The sequence below is a fragment of the Gymnogyps californianus genome, chromosome 26 (genome assembly GCF_018139145.2).
Source record: "Gymnogyps californianus isolate 813 chromosome 26, ASM1813914v2, whole genome shotgun sequence".
Lineage (NCBI taxonomy): Eukaryota > Metazoa > Chordata > Aves > Accipitriformes > Cathartidae > Gymnogyps > Gymnogyps californianus.
Window position 1 is genome coordinate 765,028 of NC_059496.1, and position 22,159 is coordinate 787,186.

The 22,159-nt window shown below is 56.7% G+C and overlaps 1 protein-coding gene across 1 annotated transcript; it reads right to left on the bottom strand.

The window, feature by feature from the left end:
* Positions 1–2,193: 2,193 nt before the first annotated feature.
* LOC127025954 (scavenger receptor cysteine-rich type 1 protein M130-like) lies at positions 2,194–20,505 on the bottom strand. Its single transcript, XM_050911101.1, is given in 17 exon segments — positions 2,194–2,208; positions 2,456–2,556; positions 2,916–2,936; positions 3,669–3,764; positions 5,191–5,403; positions 5,406–5,423; positions 5,426–5,499; positions 5,913–5,921; positions 6,076–6,352; positions 6,355–6,429; positions 6,785–7,124; positions 7,186–7,511; positions 8,091–8,405; positions 17,443–17,613; positions 17,616–17,675; positions 17,678–17,764; positions 20,181–20,505. Coding segments are annotated over 17 exon segments (2,523 nt in total).
* Between the last annotated feature and the right edge of the window lie 1,654 nt (positions 20,506–22,159).

The window sequence follows — 22,159 nt, forward strand, 5'->3', positions numbered from 1 at the left end:
ATGGTCCCTTGTGGTGCACTGGCTCCTGAGTTGTCCAGTCACAAGCTGTCCTGAGCAGAGTTTCTTGGCCCCCTTTGCCCCCCTGCTGCAATGGTTGATGAAACACAGATGTGCTCCTCTCTGGGCATCAGCAGGGAGACACGCAGCACAGGGGGACCCCTTGGGGGCCCCCATGAACATCCCTCTGCATTGGCTCCTCGCTGCTGCAGGGGCACAGGTCGGGACAGAAATGCCAGCCGTGGCTCCCCTGGGGTCTAGCATGGAAGGTCACCAACTCTCACACAGTGACTTCCAAACAGCCCCAGTTCAACCACTGGATGTCATTTTTGCTCTCCAAATTTACCTCCCTCTGCATTTCCTGAGCATCACACATGCTTCTGTGTTCTCCATCTTCTCAGCACCAAACCCAGGCTCACAGCACAAGTGTCTCAGCTGTCCCCAGTTTCCAACCCAAATCTGCTCACCCACCAGACTGGAGTGTCCAGCTCAGCTGCAGCCCTTCACAGCCATCAGTCCCTTCCCAGAGGAAGAAAGACCTGCTCATGAGCTCCACAAGCTGCTGGGCTCCCCTCTTGCAACCTCTTGCTGCTACAGAACCCTTCTCGCCCATCAGGAACACAGTGACAACTTTGACCCAGGACATCTCCCTCTGTCTTCAGTCTCAGCCTCTCCCCAGTCACCCACAGGCCAAGGAATGGCACAGACTGGACTATAGTCCCACAGCAACGTGCATGTTCCAACCCGTGCAGTTCTGCTGCTCATAGCTGGCTCCCCAGCATGCACCTCCAGGGAAGTTTGGCTTTTGTTGTGCCTGAGCGCAAGGGAGAGGAGGGGAGAGGGAGACACCATCTGAACAAGCAAAGTTACTGTCTTGCCAGCTTTGAGCATGAGCTTGCAAATACTTGGCCACAGGGGTAGTGCCTGCAGGATTGTCATTTCTCCAAAAGAGTCCTTCTAGGTTTTCTTGAGCAAGAATGGGAAAGTCATTGCCGGGGATGGGCTTTGAGGACCATGTGTGCAAAACAGAAGAAATGAGCAGCCATCCCTTAAGGCCACTCAACCACTCCAGAAATTCACGGTGACTGTGGTCTGGTTTTGATTCCCCAAACCCTCTCTGCCAGGCAGGGGCTCAGCAGGGAAAAAATCTATGGCACTGGGAAAAATCTATGGCACTGGGCAACACAATTGCCCCAGCTGTACCACCATGGGGACACCGTCCCTGTGTGTGGTCAAACCGTCGCCCTTTGAGTTAACAGCTGAACACGCTCAGCCACCCTGCCACAGAGACCCCAGCCAGGGCTGTCCCAGGGCACTGCTTTGCTGTCAGGACAGGCCTCAGTGCTGAAGGAGTGGGAAGGTCCCTGAGCCCAAGCCACATGCGCAGCCCCATGGAGGTGGAAGCCTGCCCTTCAGCTCACCTCCAGGGATGTTGGGGGACAGAGGGGTGCAGGGAGAGGCCCAGTGCCTGGAGGAGGGGGATGTAAGATTTCTGCCCCATGTCCCCTCCCCACATGCCCTGGGGTGCCATCAGAGGCTGGGGGCACCTCCCCTCAGGGAGGGCATTTCCCTCACCCTGTTGCACGGCTCCTGCTGCGGAGTTGGGGACAGATGTGGCCCAGAGGGGTGTTGCCCTGGGCGTCAGAGGAGGCTCAGCCTGTGTCCCAGAACATGGCTCTGCACCCTGTGCTGGGGCAGTGGGGAGCAGAGCTGCCTCCTAACCATTGTGGGAGGTAATCTGGGCCTTGATCCCACCTGGGGCTGGCTGGGGTGTTCAGGGCACTGCAGCCACCTTAGCGCTCACTTCTGTGAGACAAAAGCCCAGGGCTTCCCCTGTCCTGGCAGCTCTGTCATGGCCTCTGCGCTGTGGGACCAGCGGGGCCCAGGCAGGGGGAAAGAGCAGCTGGAAACCCAAGGGTGAGGAAATGGGTGCTGTCCGCTGAGGTGCATCACGGGACCTATCAGAGAGCCATTTGGACTCGAAAGTGCCTGTGGCCAGCAGGATGGAAATGTCTCTGTCAGCAGGATTAATTCCCCAGGGACCATGGCTCTCGCAGCCCCACAGCCTGACCCCGACCCTGCGCCCCTTCCGCACCTGCCATGTCCTTTCTTCTCTGCTCCCCCTGGTGAGCCTCAGGGAGACACCTGCACCTGGGCAGGCAAGCACCAGCTGTGGGTCAAAAGCCTCAGAGACTTTTAATAAGAAGAAATCTGGAGCACAGCAAAAAGAGGGGAATACAAATAGAGGAAACTCCAGGCGGTTTCTGCTGCCCATGGGTCAAGGGAGACAGTTCCCATGTGCTCACAGCTCTCCCAGCTGCACAGACCTCTCCTCCATCCCGCTGCACCCAGCTGCACAGCAGGGATGGGCTCTCCTGGCCTGGGGCTCAGAGACTGTTGTGCACAGAGCTCCACTTGTCACAAGCCTTTGTGTCCCACGGGGATGTGCCAGAGATACCTCTTCAGCATCATCATAGCCCATGCTTCGCAGGGATAGGGACAAGGTGTCTCCTTCAGCTCTGGGACCCCGACACTTGTCCGGGAAGCGCAGGCTGGCCCCTGCAGGCAGCAAGGCAGGACATTGCAGTTCACCTCATGGGGTCTGTACATCATCTTCCTCCAGCTCCTCACCACATTCAGCTCCTTCTCCCACCCCCAGTCCCTCCAAGGAAAACTCCTGGGGCAGGTTCCCCCTTCCCAGGAGGTTGGGGTCTCAGGACAGCAGTGACTCGGGTGCCACCAGGGATGGCACCCAGGAACCAGCAGTGCTAAATTTCCCTCTCACCTCTGGTGCATCCCTGGGCCCTGCTCCCTCCTCTGGCACCTGGGCATTTCCACCTCGCCCTGCTCAGGGCAGCAGTCCTCTCCCAGGGTCAGAAACCTCCCTGGCATTCATCATAGCCATACTGCTGGCTCACCTGCGGCCAGGACAAGAACATCTGAAAGGAGAGGGGAGTTGGTGACAGTGAGAAGATACGTCCTGCAGAGCAGAGGATGGGAGGAGCGCAGGGACACAGGGCTGAGACACTGGTGTTGGCAGAGCCAACAGGAGACCCCCATGTTCTCCCCATCTCTGAACTGACAGTCAGTGACTCCTCTGTCCATCACATGTCTGCAGGGAGATCGAAGCCCTTCCTGCCTCCGTTACCTGCTGCTGATGCCAGACCATCCTCCTCCTCGCTGAGCCCAGGGGAGGGCTGCAGCTGGCTCAGGGACTCCTCTGAAGAAGAGCCTGGAGAGATGCACCAGCGGGTGTTATGGGACGAGCCCCACTGACCTGGCCCATGGTCAGCGCTGCTGGGGAAGGGGGACCCACAGAGCTGGGGCTGCATGGGGAGGAGGGCTGGGAATTTACCGTGCTCCCTCCTGGCACAAACCCTGTCTCAAAGGTGCTCCCAGAGGTGCCCTAGGACAGCCCCTTCCCTCCCTCCTTGGGTGTCACATGGGGTGCAGGGGCAGAAAGAGAGGGGCTGTCCAGCTGGGACGGTGAAAGGTGGTTGGGAGAAAGCTCCTCTCCTGGGCCCAGGACCTGGATGCTCTCCCCACACACCACATGGCCCAGTGCTGCAAGGACCACGGGCTGGGGGGCTTCAGGGGATCAGCTCTGCGTTGGGGCCAGGGGAAAGGGTCATCTCCCTGCAGATGTGCCTCCAGGGAGGACCCACACCCACCTGAGCGACCAAACCTCGCCTGCTTCTCCCATGCTGGGCTGTAACCGATCTCCTCGTACACGGCCTCGGGGAAGAGCTCCTGAGCTCTCCTGGAGCCTGGGGATAGAGGCAGGGCTGGCAGAGGGACAGGCAGAGAGCCAATGGGACCCCACTGTGCTCCCCCAAACCTCTTCCTTGGGCCAGCCCAGCACTGCTCCAACAGCACAGACCCACTGCACTGTCCAGGCATGGCTGCCACATCCCCGGTGAGGGCAACATTGCTGTGCAGATCCTCTGGGGCAGCATCACCCTCACATCATCCCTTTGGAGACAGCGCTCATGCCCTCTGGCCCCTGGGTCATACCCCTTGTCTGACCCTGGAGCAGCTCCCATGTTTCCTCTCCACCTGGAGCTGCCCTCTCTCTGCCCCACGGGTCTATAGCAGGGCCCCTGCCCTGCTGGTGGGTGGGCAGGGCTGGGCAGAGGGACAGGCTGGGAGCCTGACACCATGGAAATGGACCCTCCTGCCCCATGCTCCTCCTAGCATCTCCATTGCCCCAGAGTGCCCTCCACCAATACCAGAGTACTGCCAGCCTTGGCCATCTCCCCTCTGCTCACATCTCCCCGAGCCCCACTCTCCCCGTTTCTCTCCTTGCCTCTGGCCAGCTCCCCCCACCTCTGGGCTCTCTCCACCCCTTGCTGCTGGTGCCCCATGGCCAGGCACTCACTGGGGTGGTGTCTGGGACAGGTGGCAGCACACAGTCCCACCCCCTCAGCTCTGCCTGTGCCCCTCACTGACATCCCGCAGCACCCCACAGCCCTTCCAGGAGGTTTCTTCCCTGGCACCATTGTGGCAGGACCCACCTCTGCGCCCAGTCCTGGTGCTTAGCACTTGCCCGGCCAGGAGGGCCAGGAGCAGGCAGAGAAGGGCCCCAGGATGATGCAGATGATGACAGGCACTGAGACTCTCCGCTGCCAGTCAGACGGCCTCGAGTGGGATCTGCATGGGCTCACATGCTGTGATCATGCTGTGGCTCACAGCCTGGGCCCCAGGGATACCCAGCCCCGGGGGAGGGAGGACAAGTTACCTGCTTGGGGTGGGAATGCTGCCGTCCTGGGTGTAGCTGCAGAAGAGGCAAAGGAGAGCTGGGCTGAGAGGGTGGTTGTGCGGGTCCCGGGAGCCTCCTCCCCAACACACTGTGTGTGTGTCTGGAGATGCCCCTGACACATCCCCCCCAAATTGCCCTCCTGTAGTGCTAGAAAGGGAGGCCGGACAGGGCCCAGCGCCTCTGCTCTGGGCGGCAGGCAGGAAGGCACAGGCAGCCCAGGGGATAGCCCTGGGGCTGCAGGGCCCCACGGGCACTGGCCGGAGGACGTCCAGATCCACCGAGGCTGTTCCGCACTTGGCACCAGCCTCCTGCACTCTACAGAAATATTCCTTCTCTTGGGAGGTCAGGGCCCACGCCAGGACCAAGTGGGTGTAAAGGCTTTCCCCAGCTCCCTGCCAAGACCCGAAGCAAGGGGTCCCAGCCCTGCCACTCACCTGAGCAGCGCACGGCAGCATCTTCCTTATGCCGGCAAGCACCGCTGTCCCCAGGACGGGCCCAGCAGTCCTGCAGAGACAGCTCTGTCCCCCGGCACTCCACCTGCTCCAGCCAGATAGGGCCCATCCCCATCCCAAACGCAGCCTCGTGCAGGGCAGACACCACGGGGCCACAGCCCAGCTGCCTGCATGCCACCTCAGCATCCCGCATGTCCAGGAATCGTCGCACACCGTCCCCAAGAGCCACGGTGCCAGACCTCCACTCTGCCCGAGCACCTGTCCTCGCCTCCCACTGCACGAATCTTCTCCCTGGCTGGAGAAGGCAAAGACTTCCCATGGCACTGAGAGAGCAGGCAGAGCCCTGCCAGACAAGAAGGGTACACAGGGGAGCAGCTCCCTACCTGTGCAGCTCGTGGAGTTGGGGCACGGGGCCAACGGGGTCGGGGGCATTTCTGGGCGTCCCCTGAAGAAGGAAACACTGTGGTGAAGGGGCTGGTTCAGGGGATGGTGCAGAAAGAGCAGGGCTGAGCTCTGCTTGCACCTCCCTGTGCCATCTTGGTCAGGGCAGCAACCGAACCCTGGTCATTCAGGGGACACACGCAGGACTGTGGGGGGACCCTGACTGCTCAGCCCCAAAAGGTCCCTGGTTCAGAGAGCAGCAGGAGGGTGTCCATGGAGGGGAGGCTCTTCTGAACCCTGTCTGGTCTCTTCTGAGACCTCACCTGGAGGTGCTTCTGCCTCCCGCAGGTGCTGCTGGCAGCCTGGGTGGCAACTGCTGCTGGACGTGGGTGGCTGGGGTCACGTTTGTGCCACCAGCAGCAGAAGGGTCTGACATGGCAAGGAAAAGCCCTTCCAAGCTCTTTCTCTGTGTTTGGCCGTGCCCACCAGGGAGCAGCAGCTGGGGTGACAGTGGTGCCCAGGTTACCATTGCAGGTGATGTGGATCTCATCTCGCAGGTCTTCACATGACTGCGGGTTCCAGGGAGTGGAGGGACACTGCCAGAAGGAGCTGGTTTTCTCCCCACACTGCACGTTATCCAGCCAGGCAGGGCCAGACACCCTGCCATAGGGCAGGCGTGTTTCCAGGGATCCTCCATCCCCGCAGCCCAGCTCCTTGCATGCCAGCGACACCGTGTCAAGAGTCATCGAGTTGGAGCAAATGCTCCCCATGTCCCGTTGTAGAAAACCTGCAGGCGCCCGGAGCAGCCGTCGTTGTTCTCCAGCCTCAGGGCCACAAACTCTGTGAGGAAAGGCACCAAGGGGGAACAGGCTGGTGTGGGGCTGTGGGAGCCAGGACACCTCTGCACCCCCCAGGCCCTCAGGTGGGCAGGGGCAGGGCCAGCACGTCCCCCTTGCACCCAGGGGCAGAGAGAAGTCCCTGACGGACAGACACCCCTGCCCTTCCCGCTAACCTCGGGGACTGCTGAGCTCCCCAGGGACCCCCAGTGGGACTGAGGGTGCCCGTGCATGGGTGTCCACAGGACGGGCTCGGGCAGGAGCTCAGAGGCAGTCAGGACAGCCTTGGCCATGCCCGGCTCTCCTTGTGTCCTGGCCTCCCCAGGAACCAGGCTCCCACCACAGTTCCCGGCACACACCTGAGCAGATGACTCCCGCGTCCTCTTTGTGCCTGCAGTCATGCTGCCCCCAGGGCCCAGCAGGGCAGTCCCAGAGAGCAGCTTCGGCCCCAGAGCAGTTCACGCCATCCAGCCAGATCTGGCCGGAGCCTTCCCCAAACCGAGCAGAGCCAGCCGCCTGCACCGCCCCTCCACAGCCCAGCTGGTGGCAAACGACGGCGGCATCAGACAGGTCCCAGCCATCGTCACACACAGTCCCCCAGGTGCCCTGGTAGTACAGCTCCACTCTCCCAGCACAGTGCCCAGTCCCGTTCACCAGCCGGACCCGCCGGCTCCCTGTAGTGGGTAGAAAGCCCAGTTGCTGTCAGGGCCTGGCTGCCCACCCACCCCGTCACCTGGGGGGCCCATGCAGTGCCGCTCACCCCAGCAAATGACTCCACATCTTCCGCAACCCCTGCTGCCAGTGCACTCTCAGGCAGGGAGGTGTTGCAGAGGGCCAGGTTGGCCTCGTGCCCTGCGCACCGGACCCCTCGCAGCCCCACGGGGCCCGTCCCTCGCTCAGGCTTTGGGGGGTTGTAGGCTGTCCCTGCCTCTCCGCACTGCAGCTGCCGGCACACCACACTGGCCTCCTGCATGTCCCACTCATCATCCAAGACTCTGCCCCACATCCCATGCTGGAAGATCTCCACTCGTCCATCGCACCGGCTCCCTCCGCCCACCAGCCGCAGGGATGCAAAGCCGGCTGAGCCTGGGGACAACAGAGATACCACAGCCATCGGTGGCACTGGGGAGCAGGGCATCCTTCAGGGAGCAGGGCGAGGGGGGATTTTCTGACCAAAGAGGACAGGATTGAGCCTTTTGCTGATGAGAAGTGAGGGCAAAGCCCGGGTCCTCTCTGCAGCTCACACCCAGGTCTGCTGCTGCTGGGAGCACCCAGGCAGCTCCTGCCTGGCTGGTGGGATGGGGCTCTGCAGGGCTCTCTGCGGGGATGCGATGTGGTTGTCTGCAGCCAGAGGGATGGAGCAGAGCCCTGCAGCCCTGTCCTGGGCTCGTCCCACAGTATGAGAACAGAGGAGCCTAGGCCTGGTGGTGGCGCTGGGGCTAAGGCACTGCCCTGGGGGTAGATGCTTGCCTCCATTCAGTGCTCAGCTCTCCCAAAGCAGAGCGGTCAGTCTGAGCAGGCAAAGCCCTCCAGATGGCTCCTGGGGATGCCAGGGTTTGTCCAGGGAGAACTTCAGCCTGGTACTGCCATGGGACCCTGCTTTGGGTGGCCGTGTCACACACAAAGGGCAAATGGAGTTAATGCAGCATTTTTTCCGACACTCACCTGAGCAAATGACAGCAGCAGTGTTCCCGTCAGAGCATGGTGAGGCCCCCAGGGTGATCACTGGGCACTGTGCCAGGTGGGCTTCAGTCCCGTCACAGTGGAAGGAGTCTCTCCAGACAGGGCCAGTCTCTCTCCCAAAATGCTCTCCTCCAGGAATGGCCTCAGCAAACCCACAGTTGAGTTGATGACAGAGAACGTGGGCATCCGAGAGATCCCAGCGGGAGGCACAGAGGGTCCCCCAGGTCCCCAGCACCTGGACCTCCACCTTCCCCGCACACGCTGTGCTGCCGTTCACCAGCCTGAACCCTGTGTACTCTGGGGACAGAGGAGGAGGAGAGAGGGTGGATTGGTGCTCTTGTACCCTCAGGAGCTGGGGGAGAGGCCAGAGGGACAGCATGCCTTTCTTCTCCTTCTCAACTATTTTCATGCTGCAGACAATGCCATCATCCCTCCTGTCCCCACACCCAGCCGAGCACATTCCTTGCTCTGTTCCCCGACCCCTGGCACAGCCCCCGTCTCCCTGAGTCCTTACGTGTGCAGGTGACAACAGCGCTGTCTGCGTGGGTGCAGGGCTGCTCCCTGGAGGACCCTCTGAGGCAGGAGATGAGGAGGGATTCATTCCCCACACACTGCAGCTCTCCATCCCACGTGGCACTGATCCCTTCTCCAAAGTGAGCTGCCTCAGCAACAGGCAGGGCTCTGCCGCACTGCAACTCCCTGCAGACCACGTCAGCAGCTTTGGCACCAAAGTGTGAAGCACAGACAGTTTTCCACTGGTCCCCGTCATGGATCTCCACACGTCCTGAGCAGCGGCTCTTCCCTTCCACCAGACGGACAAATCCTGGAAGAAACCCAAACACCTGGCAGTTCCCAGAGCCCTCTGGCAGTTAGATGCCCACATCCTGCATCACCTCCAAGCAAGCTGTGACCAAATTGCCCATTGCACATCCCAGAGGAAGCTGTTGGGGGAGTGTTGGTGACACAAACACATCCAGGCCCCCCTGCACCCCTTCTCTACACCATCACAGCACTCGAGGGTATGTGTCTGTTGCAGACTCACAGCCACAGGTACTGCTCAGACAAATTGCTCCACACAAGGTGCCCTGTGCTGCCCGGCATGGTCCCCCCAGCACCACAGTGGTGGGAGCAGTTCAGGTCCAGGAGAAGTGGCCCAGATGATACTGACTGCTGCAGCCTGCTCAGCCCTGCAGAGCTTCAGGCCAGGCAAGACCATCACCCTGAGGCAACCAGAAGCGCACCCTGATCCCAGGGCTGTTCCTGAGGATTGGGAGGTTCCTTTTAGGTGGGAGATGTCACAGAGCACAGAAATGGTTATCATGGCTGGAGCCTGTCCAGACCCCTCCGATACCTGTTTGGAGGGGGTGTCCTCAGCCAGGGACACACTGCTCTGCCTGGAGGTGCACAGGTCCAAAGCCAATGGCCGGACAGAGGGGCTGGAGACTTGCATGACCCCCTGGCCTCACGCTTACTCAGAGGGTAACAGCACGCACTCATGAGGATCAGGAAGTGCTGCCAAAGTCCCCGTGTCATGGGGCAGTGTGGGGAGCCATGGGCAGGCAGGAGAGATTGGGCAGTGGGTCAGTGCTGCCTGCACAGGGTCATGGCCCCGCGGGGCTGTCACAGCCCCAGGGATTTCCCACTGCCAGCCTGTGAGTGTGCTGATGTGGGAGGGAGCAGCCAGGGTCAAGCAGCCACCAAGCCCTGAGGCCTCGCACTGTTTGACCACACAGCTGAGCCCTGGGGACAGGCAGCAAACGTCTGTGTGCCACCCTGCTCCACTCCTCAAGCCCAGCACTCATGCTCTCTGAAAAGCCCTTTTGATTCACTTGAGGTACTCATGCCTGTGAAGGGGAATGACCCAGGAGGACCAGTCATCTCATGCTGTTCCTCCAAGGTGTGGAGTGCCAAGCAAGTCCCCCTGCTTTCTCCAGCACAGGGACCCTCAGCATTGTTGGCTGGGAACTGGCAGAATGGGTGGAGATGAGTGAACACTTGGGGGCAGGGACGGAGGATTCATCTGCAGCCCAAGATACTGACTGAGGGGGACTGAGGCACTGTGGCAAGGTTAGTTCACCCTGGGGTAGGCTCCCTCTGGGCTTTCCCCAGGGACCGGGGACATCAGCAATGATCGTCCCACCTCAGCAGTTATACCAGCATCACTGAGCCCTGCTCTGGCGTCCCCTTGTGTCCTGGTTTCGGCTAGGACAGAGTCAATTTTCTTCCTAGTAGCTGGTATAGTGCTGTGTTTTGGATTTAGTAGGAAAATAACGTTGATAACACACTGATGATTTTAGTTGTTGCTAAGTAGTGTTTAGACTAAGTCAAGGATTTTTCAGCTTCTCATGCCCAGCCAGCAAGAAGGCTGGAGGGGCAGAAGAAGCTGGGAGGGGACACCGCCAGGACAGCTGACCCAAACTGGCCAAAGGGCTATTCCGTACCACATGACATCATGCCCAGTATATAAACTGGGGGAGCTGGCTGGGAGGGGGGATCGCGGCTCGGGAACTAACTGGGCATCGGTCAACGAGTGGTGAGCAATTGCATTGTGCACCACTTGCTTTGTATAGTTTAATTCTTTTAGTATTACTATTGTCATATTATTATTATCATTATCATTGTTTTTCATTCCTTTCTGTCCTATTAAACTGTCTTTATCTCAACTCACGAGGTTTTTTTCCTGATTCTCTCCCCCATCCCAGGGGTGGGGGGGCAGTGAGCGAGCGGCTGCGTGGTGCTTAGCTGCCGGCTGGGGTTAAACAACGACAGTCCTTTTTGGCGCCCAACGTGGGGCACGACGGGTTGAGATAACGACAAATCTGACTGGAATGTGTTAGAACAAATTTATTATAAACATACATTATATTAGTTCAATAGTTGCTGGTCACAATGTTGATGTATTTGCTCTCAAAGTTGGTGCACTTGTTCTTAAAGGTGCAGTATGTAATACCTTACTTGCAGTATATGCTCCCTGTTGTGCTGTTTATCACCCGTGAGAACTGGGCCAGAGTTATCATGTTGTTCTACTTTGTAACACTGGCTTACGATACGATAGAATTGCTGCTCGTGAAACTAATCTGGTATTTGTACTCAGCATTGCCGTCATCTCCGTACTTCGGGAGCCGTCTATCAGAAACTATTAATAATTACACCTTGTACCTTTTCTCATCGGAGAGCCAAGCCACAGGGGAGACACATTTCTTCAGCTTCCCCTTCTCCTCCAGGCAAATTACAGTAGCTCTTGAGAATTTTGAATATCCTTGGGATGTTCAAACCAGCATGTTCCTATTGTTATGTCTCCTGAATGTGTTCCAGGTCTTGTTTAAGGTTAAACAACTGTTTAAGAATACCTTTCGGAAATCTGCCCCGAGGCTTAATAGCCATGGGTGGCATGGCATGTGGGAGAAAATGGGCAGGTATCTAGAGAACTTCTCACCTCCAATGGTTTGGAACTTCACTCCCGAACAACTACAGGACCCTGATAAAGTGATAGACTATCTGAAAGGAAAATGCTGTGGCGATTCCAAAGAGGCACAACTTATCGCACTGTGCTGGGCCCTGGCTAGCATCTACCAAACACTGCTCGATACTGTGCAGCACTCTCAGGGGGAAGGGAGGGAAAACAGACCGACAGATACTGCGGCTACTCCAACCCCTGCAACAGACGCAGCGGCTACTGCAACCCCAGCGACACGCAAGGCGGCTACTCCAGCCCCCACAACAGATACTGCAGCTACTCCGACCCCCGCGACAGGCGCTGCAGCTACTCCTAACCCCGCGACAGGCGCTGCGGCTACTCCGACCCCCGCGACAGGCGCTGCGGCTACTCCGACCCTGCGACAGGCGCTGCGGCTACTCCGACCCCTGCAACAGGCACTGCGGCTGAACCAGAGAACCAACCTGTGCCAATATCAGTCGCTCCTATACAGAAGAAGAAATATACAAAAAAATCAGTTCGTTTAGCGAAGGATGAAGATGAACCAGGGCCATCACGAGAACAGGAGGAAGAGGCAGAACCAGAAGTAATCACCCGATCTCTATCCCTGAGTGAGCTGCGGGATATGCGAAAAGATTTCAGCCGTCGTCCAGGTGAGCACATTATCACCTGGCTGCTCCGATGCTGGGACAATGGGGCTAGTAGCCTGGAATTAGAGGGTAAGGAAGCCAAGCAGCTGGGATCACTTGCTAGGGAAGGTGGCATTGATAAGGCGATTGGAAAAGGGACACAAGCCCTCAGCCTCTGGAGGCGACTCCTGTCAAGTGTGAAGGAAAGGTATCCCTTCAAGGAAGATGTTATATGTCAACCAGGCAAGTGGACTACCATGGAAAGAGGTATTCAGTACCTGAGGGAATTAGCCGTGCTAGAGATGATTTATTATGACCGGACAGTTTACAATTACCCAGAGATCCAGATGAAGTTCAATGCACACGACCCATGTGGCAGAAGTTTGTACGGAGCGCACCATCATCGTATGCCAACCCATTGGCAGTACTAACTTGGAAAGATGAAGAGGCACCACAGTGGATGAAATGGCTCGCCAACTCCGGCAATATGAAGAAAATATCTCTTCATCCCTACGAGCCTGTGTCTCGGCTGTGGAAAAACTGTCCGAAAAGTCCGAAGAACTGATCGAACTGATCGAAAACTCCTACTCCCCACCTGTACAGACCAATATCTCAGCTATTAGGAGTGAGCATTCCTCTGATCAAGAGAGAGAATATAGAAGGTATACACCACGGGGTACCCTGTGGTTTTACCTGCGTGACCACGGAGAGGACATGAGGAAGTGGGATAGAAAACCTACCTCGGTCCTAGATGCACGGGTACGTGAATTGAAAGGAAAAACAACCAGAAAAGGGGATTCTTCCAGGAAAGATGCCACTCCGGTTTCCAGACAAAGTAGAAGGTCTTCTGAGCCTCTTGAAGGGACCTCTAAGTCATTTTTACAAGAAGTGAGTAACAAATACTCTGACCAGGATTAGAGGGGCCCTGCCTCCAGCCAGGTGGAGGAAAGGGACAACCGGGTTTATTGGACTGTGTGGATTCGATGGCCTGGCACATCACACCCACAGGAGTATAAGGCTCTAGTGGATACCGGTGCACAGTGTACTCTAATGCCATCAAGTTATAAAAGGGCAGAACCCATCTGTATCTCTGGTGTGACAGGGGGATCTCAACAGCTAACTGTATTGGAGGCTGAAATAAGCCTAACTGGGAATGAGTGGCAGAAACACCCCATTGTGACTGGCCTAGAGGCCCCATGCATCCTTGGCATAGACTATCTCAGGAGAGGGTATTTTAAAGACCCAAAGGGGTATTGGTGGGCTTTTGGTATAGCTGCCTTGGAGACGGAGGGAATTGAACAGTTGTCCACCTTGCCTGGTCTCTCTGAGGACCCTTCGGTTGTGGGGTTGCTGAGGGTTGAAGAACAACAGGTGCCGATCGCTACCACAACGGTGCACCGGCGGCAATATCGCACCAACTGAGACTCCCTGATTCCCATCCATACGCTGATTCATCGACTGGAGAGCCAAGGAGTGATCAGCAGGACTCGCTCACCCTTTAACAGCCCCATATGGCCAGTGTGAAAGTCTAATGGAGAATGGAGACTAACAGTGGACTATCGTGGCCTGAATGAAGTCACGCCACCACTGAGTGCTGCTGTGCCAGACATGCTAGAACTTCAATATGAACTGGAGTCAAAAGCAGCCAAGTGGTACGCCACAATTGATATTGCTAATGCATTTTTCTCAATCCCTTTGGCAGCAGAGTGCCGGCCACAGTTTGCTTTCACTTGGAGGGGCGTCCAGTACACCTGGAATCGACTGCCCCAGGGGTGGAAACACAGCCCACCATTTGCCATGGACTAATCCAAAATGCACTGGAAAAAGGTGGAGCTCCAGAACACCTGTAGTACATTGATGACATCATTGTATGGGGCAGCACAGCAGAAGAAGTTTTTGAGAAAGGGAAGAAAATAATCCAAATCCTTCTGAAAGCCGGTTTTGCCATAAAACAGAGTAAGGTGAAGGGACCCGCACAGGAGATTCAGTTTTTAGGAATAAAATGGCAAGACGGACGTCGTCATATCCCAATGGATGTGATCAACAAAATAGCAGCTATGTCTCCACCGACTAGTAAACAGGAAACGCAAGCTTTCTTAGGTGTTGTAGGTTTTTGGAGGATGCATATTCCAAATTATAGTATGATTGTAAGCCCTCTCTATCAAGTGACCCGGAAGAAGAACGATTTTAAATGGGGCCCTGAGCAACAACAAGCCTTTGAACAGATTAAACGGGAGATAGTTCATGCAGTAGCCCTTGGGCCGGTCCGGGCAGGACCAGATGTTAAAAATGTGCTCTACACCGCAGCCGGGGAGAATGGCCCTACTGGAGCCTCTGGCAGAAAGCGCCTGGGGAGACCCGAGGTCGACCTCTAGGGTTTTGGAGTCGGGGATATCGAGGATCTGAGGCCCGCTATACTCCAACTGAAAAGGAGATATTAGCAGCATATGAAGGTGTTCGAGCTGCTTCAGAAGTGGTTGGTACTGAAACACAGCTCCTGTTGGCACCCTGACTGCCAGTGCTAGGCTGGATGTTCAAAGGGAAGGTCCCTTCTACACATCATGCAACTGATGCTACATGGAGTAAGTGGGTTGCACTGATCACACAACGAAGTCGAATAGGAAACCTTAGTCGCCCAGGAATTCTGGAAGTGATCACAGACTGGCCAGAAGGCAAAGATTTTGGAATATCACCAGAGGAGGAGGTAACACGTGCTGAAGAGGCCCCATTGTATAATAAACTGCCAGAAAATGAGAGGCAATATGCCCTGTTCACTGATGGGTCCTGTCGCATTGTAGGAAAGCATCGGAGGTGGAAGGCGGCTGTATGGAGTCCTATACGACAAGTTGCAGAAACTGCAGAAGGAGAAGGTGAATCGAGTCAGTTTGCAGAGGTGAAAGCCATCCAGCTGGCTTTAGACATTGCTGAACGAGAAAAATGGCCAATACTTTATCTCTATACTGACTCGTGGATGGTGGCAAATGCTCTGTGAGGGTGGTTGCAGCAATGGAAGCAGAGTAACTGGCAACGCAGAGGTAAACCCATCTGGGCTGCCCCATTGTGGCAAGATATTGCTGCCCGGCTAGAGAACCTGGTTGTGAAAGTACGTCATGTAGATGCCCACGTACCCAAGAGCCGGGCCACTGAAGAACATCAAAAAAATCAACAGGTAGACAAGGCTGCTAGGATTGAAGTAGCTCAGGTGGATCTGGATTGGCAACATAAGGGTGAATTATTTTTAGCTCAGTGGGCCCATGACACCTCAGGTCATCAGGGAAGAGACGCAACATATAGATGGGCTCGTGATCGAGGGGTGGACCTGACCATGGACACTATCGCACAGGTTATCCATGAATGTGAAACATGCGCTGCAATTAAGCAAGCCAAGCGGTTAAAGCCTCTTTGGTATGGGGGACGATGGCTGAAATATAAATATGGAGAGGCCTGGCAGATTGACTATATCACACTCCCACAAACCCGCCAAGGCAAGCGCTATGTGCTTACAATGGTGGAAGCAACCACCGGATGGCTGGAAACATATCCCGTGCCCCATGCCACTGCCCGGAACACTATCCTGGGCCTTGAAAAGCAAATCTTATGGCGACACGATACCCAGAAAGAATTGAGTCAGACAACGGGACTCATTTCTGGAACAATCTTATAGACACCTGGGCCAAAGAGCACGGCATTGAGTGGGTGTATCACATCCCCTATCATGCACCAGCCTCTGGGAAAATCGAGCGATATAATGGGTTGTTAAAGACTACATTGAAAGCAATGGGTGGTGGGACCTTTAAACATTGGGATACACATCTAGCAAAGGCCACCTGGTTAGTCAACACTAGAGGATCTGCCAATCGGGCTGGCCCTGCCAGTCAGAACTTTTACGTACTGTAGAAGGGGATAAGGTCCCTGTAGTGCACATAAAAAATATGCTAGGGAAGACAGTCTGGGTTACTCCTGCCTCAGGCAAAGGAAAACCCATTCGTGGGATTGCTTTTGCTCAAGGACCTGGATGCACTTGGTGGGTGATGCGGAAAGACGGGGAAGTCCGATGTGTGCCTCAAGGGGATTTGATTTTAGGTGAGAATAGCCAGTGAATTAAATTGTATTATGTTAATTGCTATATAACCCTGCCACTGTATGTCATCATTACTATAGTTGTTATATGCTATATCAACAGTATTACAGTAAGAACTATCTAGATTAATAAAGAATGAACTTTGATAAAACCAAGTGAAGTGCAGTAGTGATGGAACCAGGACTGACTGCAGCATGCAACAATCCAACACTACACACCATCCTCCTGCTGCGCCAATGTCATCTGCCCGCTGTACTGCACCAAAGCCGGATCCTGCTCTGCTGACTGAGCGGACTTCACACCATCCCTCCTGCCCAGACAGACTGTTATGATAGATGGAGTCCAAAGTCATGGACTGAATGAACGCAACGAACATTTTAAATGGACATTTTAAAGGCTTATACATTAAGGGAATGATATCTGTGTGTATATGTATTAAAAGGCAACAAAAGTGGTGGTGATTAATTGAAAATGCATTGGAAAGTGTGGGACCTGGACATGATGTAGACGGTATAGAATAAGGGGTGGATACTGTCCTGGTTTCGGCTAGGACAGAGTTAATTTTCTTCCTAGTAGCTGGTATAGTGCTGTGTTTTGGATTTAGTAGGAAAATAACGTTGATAACACACTGATGATTTTAGTTGTTGCTAAGTAGTGTTTATACTAAGTCAAGGATTTTTCAGCTTCTCATGCCCAGCCAGCAAGAAGGCTGGAGGGGCAGAAGAAGCTGGGAGGGGACACCGCCAGGACAGCTGACCCAAACTGGCCAAAGAGCTATTCCATACCACATGACATCATGCCCAGTATATAAACTGGGGGAGCTGGCTGGGAGGGGGGATCGCGGCTCGGGAACTAACTGGGCATCGGTCAACGAGTGGTGAGCAATTGCATTGTGCACCACTTGCTTTGTATAGTTTAATTCTTTTAGTATTACTATTGTCATATTATTATTATCATTATCATTGTTTTTCATTCCTTTCTGTCCTATTAAACTGTCTTTATCTCAACTCACGAGGTTTTTTTCCTGATTCTCTCCCCCATCCCAGGGGTGGGGGGCAGTGAGCGAGCGGCTGCGTGGTGCTTAGCTGCCGGCTGGGGTTAAACCACGACACCTTCTTGCTCCTGAGGGCACAGCCAGGTCCCTTCCCCCACCCTGGCCCCAAGGTGGAGTACAGGCTGTCTCCTTACCTGAACATGTCACTCCAGCGTCGAGAGTGTGATCACAGTTATGTTCACCCCATCCTGCGTGTTCACAGTCAGACAGGGCAGACTCGGTGCCATTACAGCCAACGTCATCCATCCAAATGGGGCCAGATCCTTGCCCAAATTGTGTGTACTGAGGAGCTCCAACAGCAACCCACAGTCCAGCTGCTTACAAACCACTGCCGCATCGTCCATGTCCCAGTAGTGACCACACACGGTCCCCACTGGCCCTGTTGTTTCACCTCCACTCTTCCAGAACAGCGCCTGCCACCATCCACCAGCCTCACCTCCACAGCACCTTCAAACACTGACACAGGACAGTCAGAACAGTGCCGAGCCCCAGCACTGGGGGTCTGGGGGAACCCTGCCCTGGTGGAGTCAGAGGTGCCAGGGTGGGAGCCCACTCCCCTCCAGGCTGTCCCCGGGGCAGTGCAGGAGTCCCTTCTATCCCACGGACTGCGCAAGGCTGGGGGTGTGCAGTTGTGGCCCTGCTGGGTCATTTGTGGCCCCACAGCCTTTGGCACCTCCTTCTACCCCAACGGCCAGCTGCCACCTGCCCCTGGCCCATGCCCACCTAGGGCACCTGCTCCTCCCCACCCAGCACCCTGAGAAGAGACCTGCCCCCCCAGGGCTCCCCAAGCACACACTGCTGCTTCTCCCCAGGGCCCCAGCTGCCCTGGACCACAGCCTGCCCGGGCTCCTCCCAGCTTATCCTCTGCCTTCAGGTCTTGCTGTGTCCCCTGCGGAACAACACGATGATCCCAGTGAGCCCTCCAACCCATGCCCCTCCTTGGCCCTGGCATCAGCCCAGCCCTGCCCTTGTCTAGGATCCCCAGGAAGGTCACCTCTCTGCCAGCCTGTGGGAACAGACACCCCACTTCCCTTGTCCCACACCCACAACCTGCCTCCCCTCAGGCTGGAGCTCACCCCAGTGTTCAACACACTCCCTGAGTCCTTACGTGTGCAGGTGACAACAGCGCTGTTCGCGTGGGTGCAGGGCTGCTCCCTGGAGGACCCCCTGGGGCAGGAGATGAGGAGGGATTCATTCCCACACACTGCAGCTCTCCATCCCACATGGCACTGATCCCTTCTCCAAAGTGAGCTGCCTCAGTGACAGGCAGGGCTCTGCCACACTGCAACTCCCTGCAGACCACATCAGCAGCTTTGGCACCAAAGTGTGAAGCACAGACAGTTTTCCACTGGTCCCCGTCATGGATCTCCACACGTCCTGAGCAGCGGCTCTTCCCTTCCACCAGACGGACAAATCCTGGAAGAAACCCAAACACCTGGCAGTTCCCAGAGCCCTCTGGCAGTTAGATGCCCACATCCTGCATTACCTCCAAGGAAGCTGTGACCAAACTGCCCATTGCACATCCCAGAGGAAGCTGTTGGGGGAGTGTTGGTGACACAAACACATCCAGGCCCCCTGCACCCCTTCTCTACACCATCACAGCACTCGAGGGTATGTGTCTGTTGCAGACTCACAGCCACAGGTACTGCTCAGACAAACTGCTCCCACAGAAGGTGCCCTGTGCTGCCCAGCATGGTCCCCCCAGCACCACAGTGGTGGGAGCAGTTCAGGTCCAGGAGAAGTGGCCCAGATGATACTGACTGCTGCAGCCTGCTCAGCCCCTGCAGAGCTTCAGGCCAGGCAAGACCATCACCCTGAGGCAACCAGAAGCGCACCCTGATCCAGGGTGTTCCTGAGGATTGGGAGGTTCCTTTTAGGTGGGAGATGTCACAGAGCACAGAAATGGTTATCATGGCTGGAGCCTGTCCAGACCCCTCCGATACCTGTTTGGAGGGGGTGTCCTCAGCCAGGGACACACTGCTCTGCCTGGAGGTGCGCAGGTCCAAAGCCAATGGCCGGACAGAGGGGCTGGAGACTTGCATGACCCCCTGGCCTCACGCTTACTCAGAGGGTAACAGCACGCACTGATGAGGATCAGGAAGTGCTGCCAAAGTCCCGTGTCATGGGGCAGTGTGGGGAGCCGTGGGCAGGCAGGAGAGATTGGGCAGTGGGTCAGTGCTGCCTGCACAGGGTCATGTCCCGCGGGGCTGTCACAGCCCCAGGGATTTCCCACTGCCAGCCTGTGAGTGTGCTGATGTGGGAGGGAGCAGCCAGGGTCAAGCAGCCACCAAGCCCTGAGGCCTCGCACTGTTTGACCACACAGCTGAGCCCTGGGGACAGGCAGCGAAGGGCTTTGTGGCCACCCTGCTCCTTTGCCCAGGGCCCAGCACTCATCCTCTCTGAAAAGTCCCTTCAGTTCAGTCAAGGTACTCATATCTGTGAGGGGGAATAACCTAGCGTGACCAGCCATCTCATGCCAGTCCTCCAAGACCTGGGGTGCTAAGCAAGTCCCACCTGGTGTTTCCAGCAAAGGGACCCTCAGCATTGTTGGCTGGGAACTGGCAGAATGGGTGGAGGTTGATGAAGCCCAATGGACACCCTGGGTCAGGGATGGAGGATTCATCTGCAGCCCAAGACACCAACTGAGGCGGGGCTGAGACAGCGTGGCAGACTTAGTTCACCTCGGGGGTAGGCTCCCCTGGCCTTTCCCTGGGAATCAGTTATATCAGCAATGACAGTCCCAGCTTGGCAGTGTGCTTGGCCACACTGGACCCAGCTCCAGCATCTGCTTGTTGCTCCCTGAGGGCACAGCCAGGTCCCTTCCCCTGTCCCAGCCCCAAAGCTAGGCAAAAGACTGACCCCTTACCTGAACACGTCACTCCAGCATCCTCACCATGATCACAGTTATTTTTACCCCATCCTGCGTGTTTGCAGTCAGACAGGGCAGACTCGGTGCCATTACAGCCAACATCATCCATCCAAATGGGGCCAGATCCTTGCCCAAAGTGTGCGTACTGAGGAGCTCCAACAGCAGACCCACAGTCCAGCTGCTTACAAACCACTGCCGCATCATTCATACTCCAGTAGTCATCACACACGGTGCCCCACTGGCCCTCTTGTTTCACCTCCACTCTTCCAGCACAGCGCCTGCCACCATCCGCCAGCCTCACCTCCGCAGCACCTTTGAACATCAACATGGGCGGGTCAGGAGAGTGCCAAGCCCCAGCACTGCAGGTCTGGGGGAACCCCTACCTGGGCCAAGTCAGAGGTAATGGGGTGGGAGCCCACTCCCCTCTAGGCTGTCCCCAGTGCAGTGTGGGGGTCCATTCTGGGCATCACATGCCATCCCACTGCACAAGGCACCTCTTCCACACCAATGGCCACATGCCCCCCACCCACATCTGCCCAGCCCTGCACTGGGCACCCGTTCCTCCCCAGCCCAGCACCCCCTCAACAGCCCTGTGTACCTAGGCCTGCAGCTTCCTGTGCAAACCACCTGCCCTACCACCATCTAAACCCACCCCATGGCTTTTTGAGTTCCCAGGGAGCACCGAGACAAATCCGAGGATTCCCCAGCCCATGTCCTCTCCTCATCCCTGGCGTCAGTCTCTCTGTGGGGTACACACTGCCCTCATGGGGTCAGAGCTCCCCTGGAACAAGGGGGCAGTGAGCAGCACACAAACCCTCCAGGCTACCCCAGAGGTTGGCAGTGCTCTGGGGATCTCTGGGGGCTGCCATCACCAGCTAGGCCACCACTGGCTCCAGAGGCACAGTGCTGGGCAACAGGGGGTCCCAAAAGGGTACCCCACGACAGGCCGTCTATGAATGCAGCCAGGCACAGGCTGTCCTAAACACTGGAGCCCTGGAAAAGGAGATACTCTCTCCCACCCACATGGGCACAGGGAAAGGCACAGGCTCCATGGACTTGAGCCCCTTCTGCCCCTCGTCTCAGTAGCACCTGCAAAGAAACCCCATTCCCAGGCGATCCTGATGACCACCCTGGTAGCCCCTGGCCCTGGGCTGTGGGACAAGGCAGTCAGCACTTACCCCTGCACAGCTGTACCCAGAGCAGCAGCCACAGCATCTGAGGGGACAGGACTCCCTCTCGGCCCTTCCTGAGCCTCCTGCCCTGCCAGCACATCCCTGCTGCGCCACACTCCCTGCCACAGCTCCTGTGGACTCATGGGGACAATGATGACGAGAGGGCAATATATCTCTGCAGATGCCAGCCCAGCTACAGGAGGAGCCAATCAAAGCAGCAGCACCTTTTTAGACATTATCGGGAGCTATCTCCCCTCCGACACAGCCCAGCCCTCCAATGAACTTCTCCAGCGCCATTCATGACCATATATGAGGGATGGCTCCACTGCAGGTGTCACGTCACTGTGGTGGCGGTGCGTCACAGGACAGGGCTGGCTGTAGTGGGGGAAAATGGATTTTTCATGCCTTGAACCCTGCTGTGTGGACCAGGAGCACTGAGCATCTCCTATACCGGGCACATCCAACAGCCCAAGGTGCGAGTGTCCAGCCATCCCCGTGCCATGGGAACCACAGGGCTGGGACTGCACCAGGGGCTGTGTCAGGAAGGGAAGGAAACAGCCCCTGCCCCTGCTTCAGATCCTGCTGTGCTGGGAGCAGCAGCTGGGACAGGGCCCTAGCTCAGGCCAGAGCCCCATCCCAGGAGTGCTAGCTTGCCCGTTCCTCCCTGGAGAGCCCCATCGAAGGTCCCTTGAAATGAGCTGGAGCTGGGACATGTCCCTTCCCTGGCAGCTGACACGCAGCCCAGAGGCTCAGATGTATCCCTGCCTCTTGACATGTCACCGAGGGGCCGTTATTCCCCACGGGTGGCTC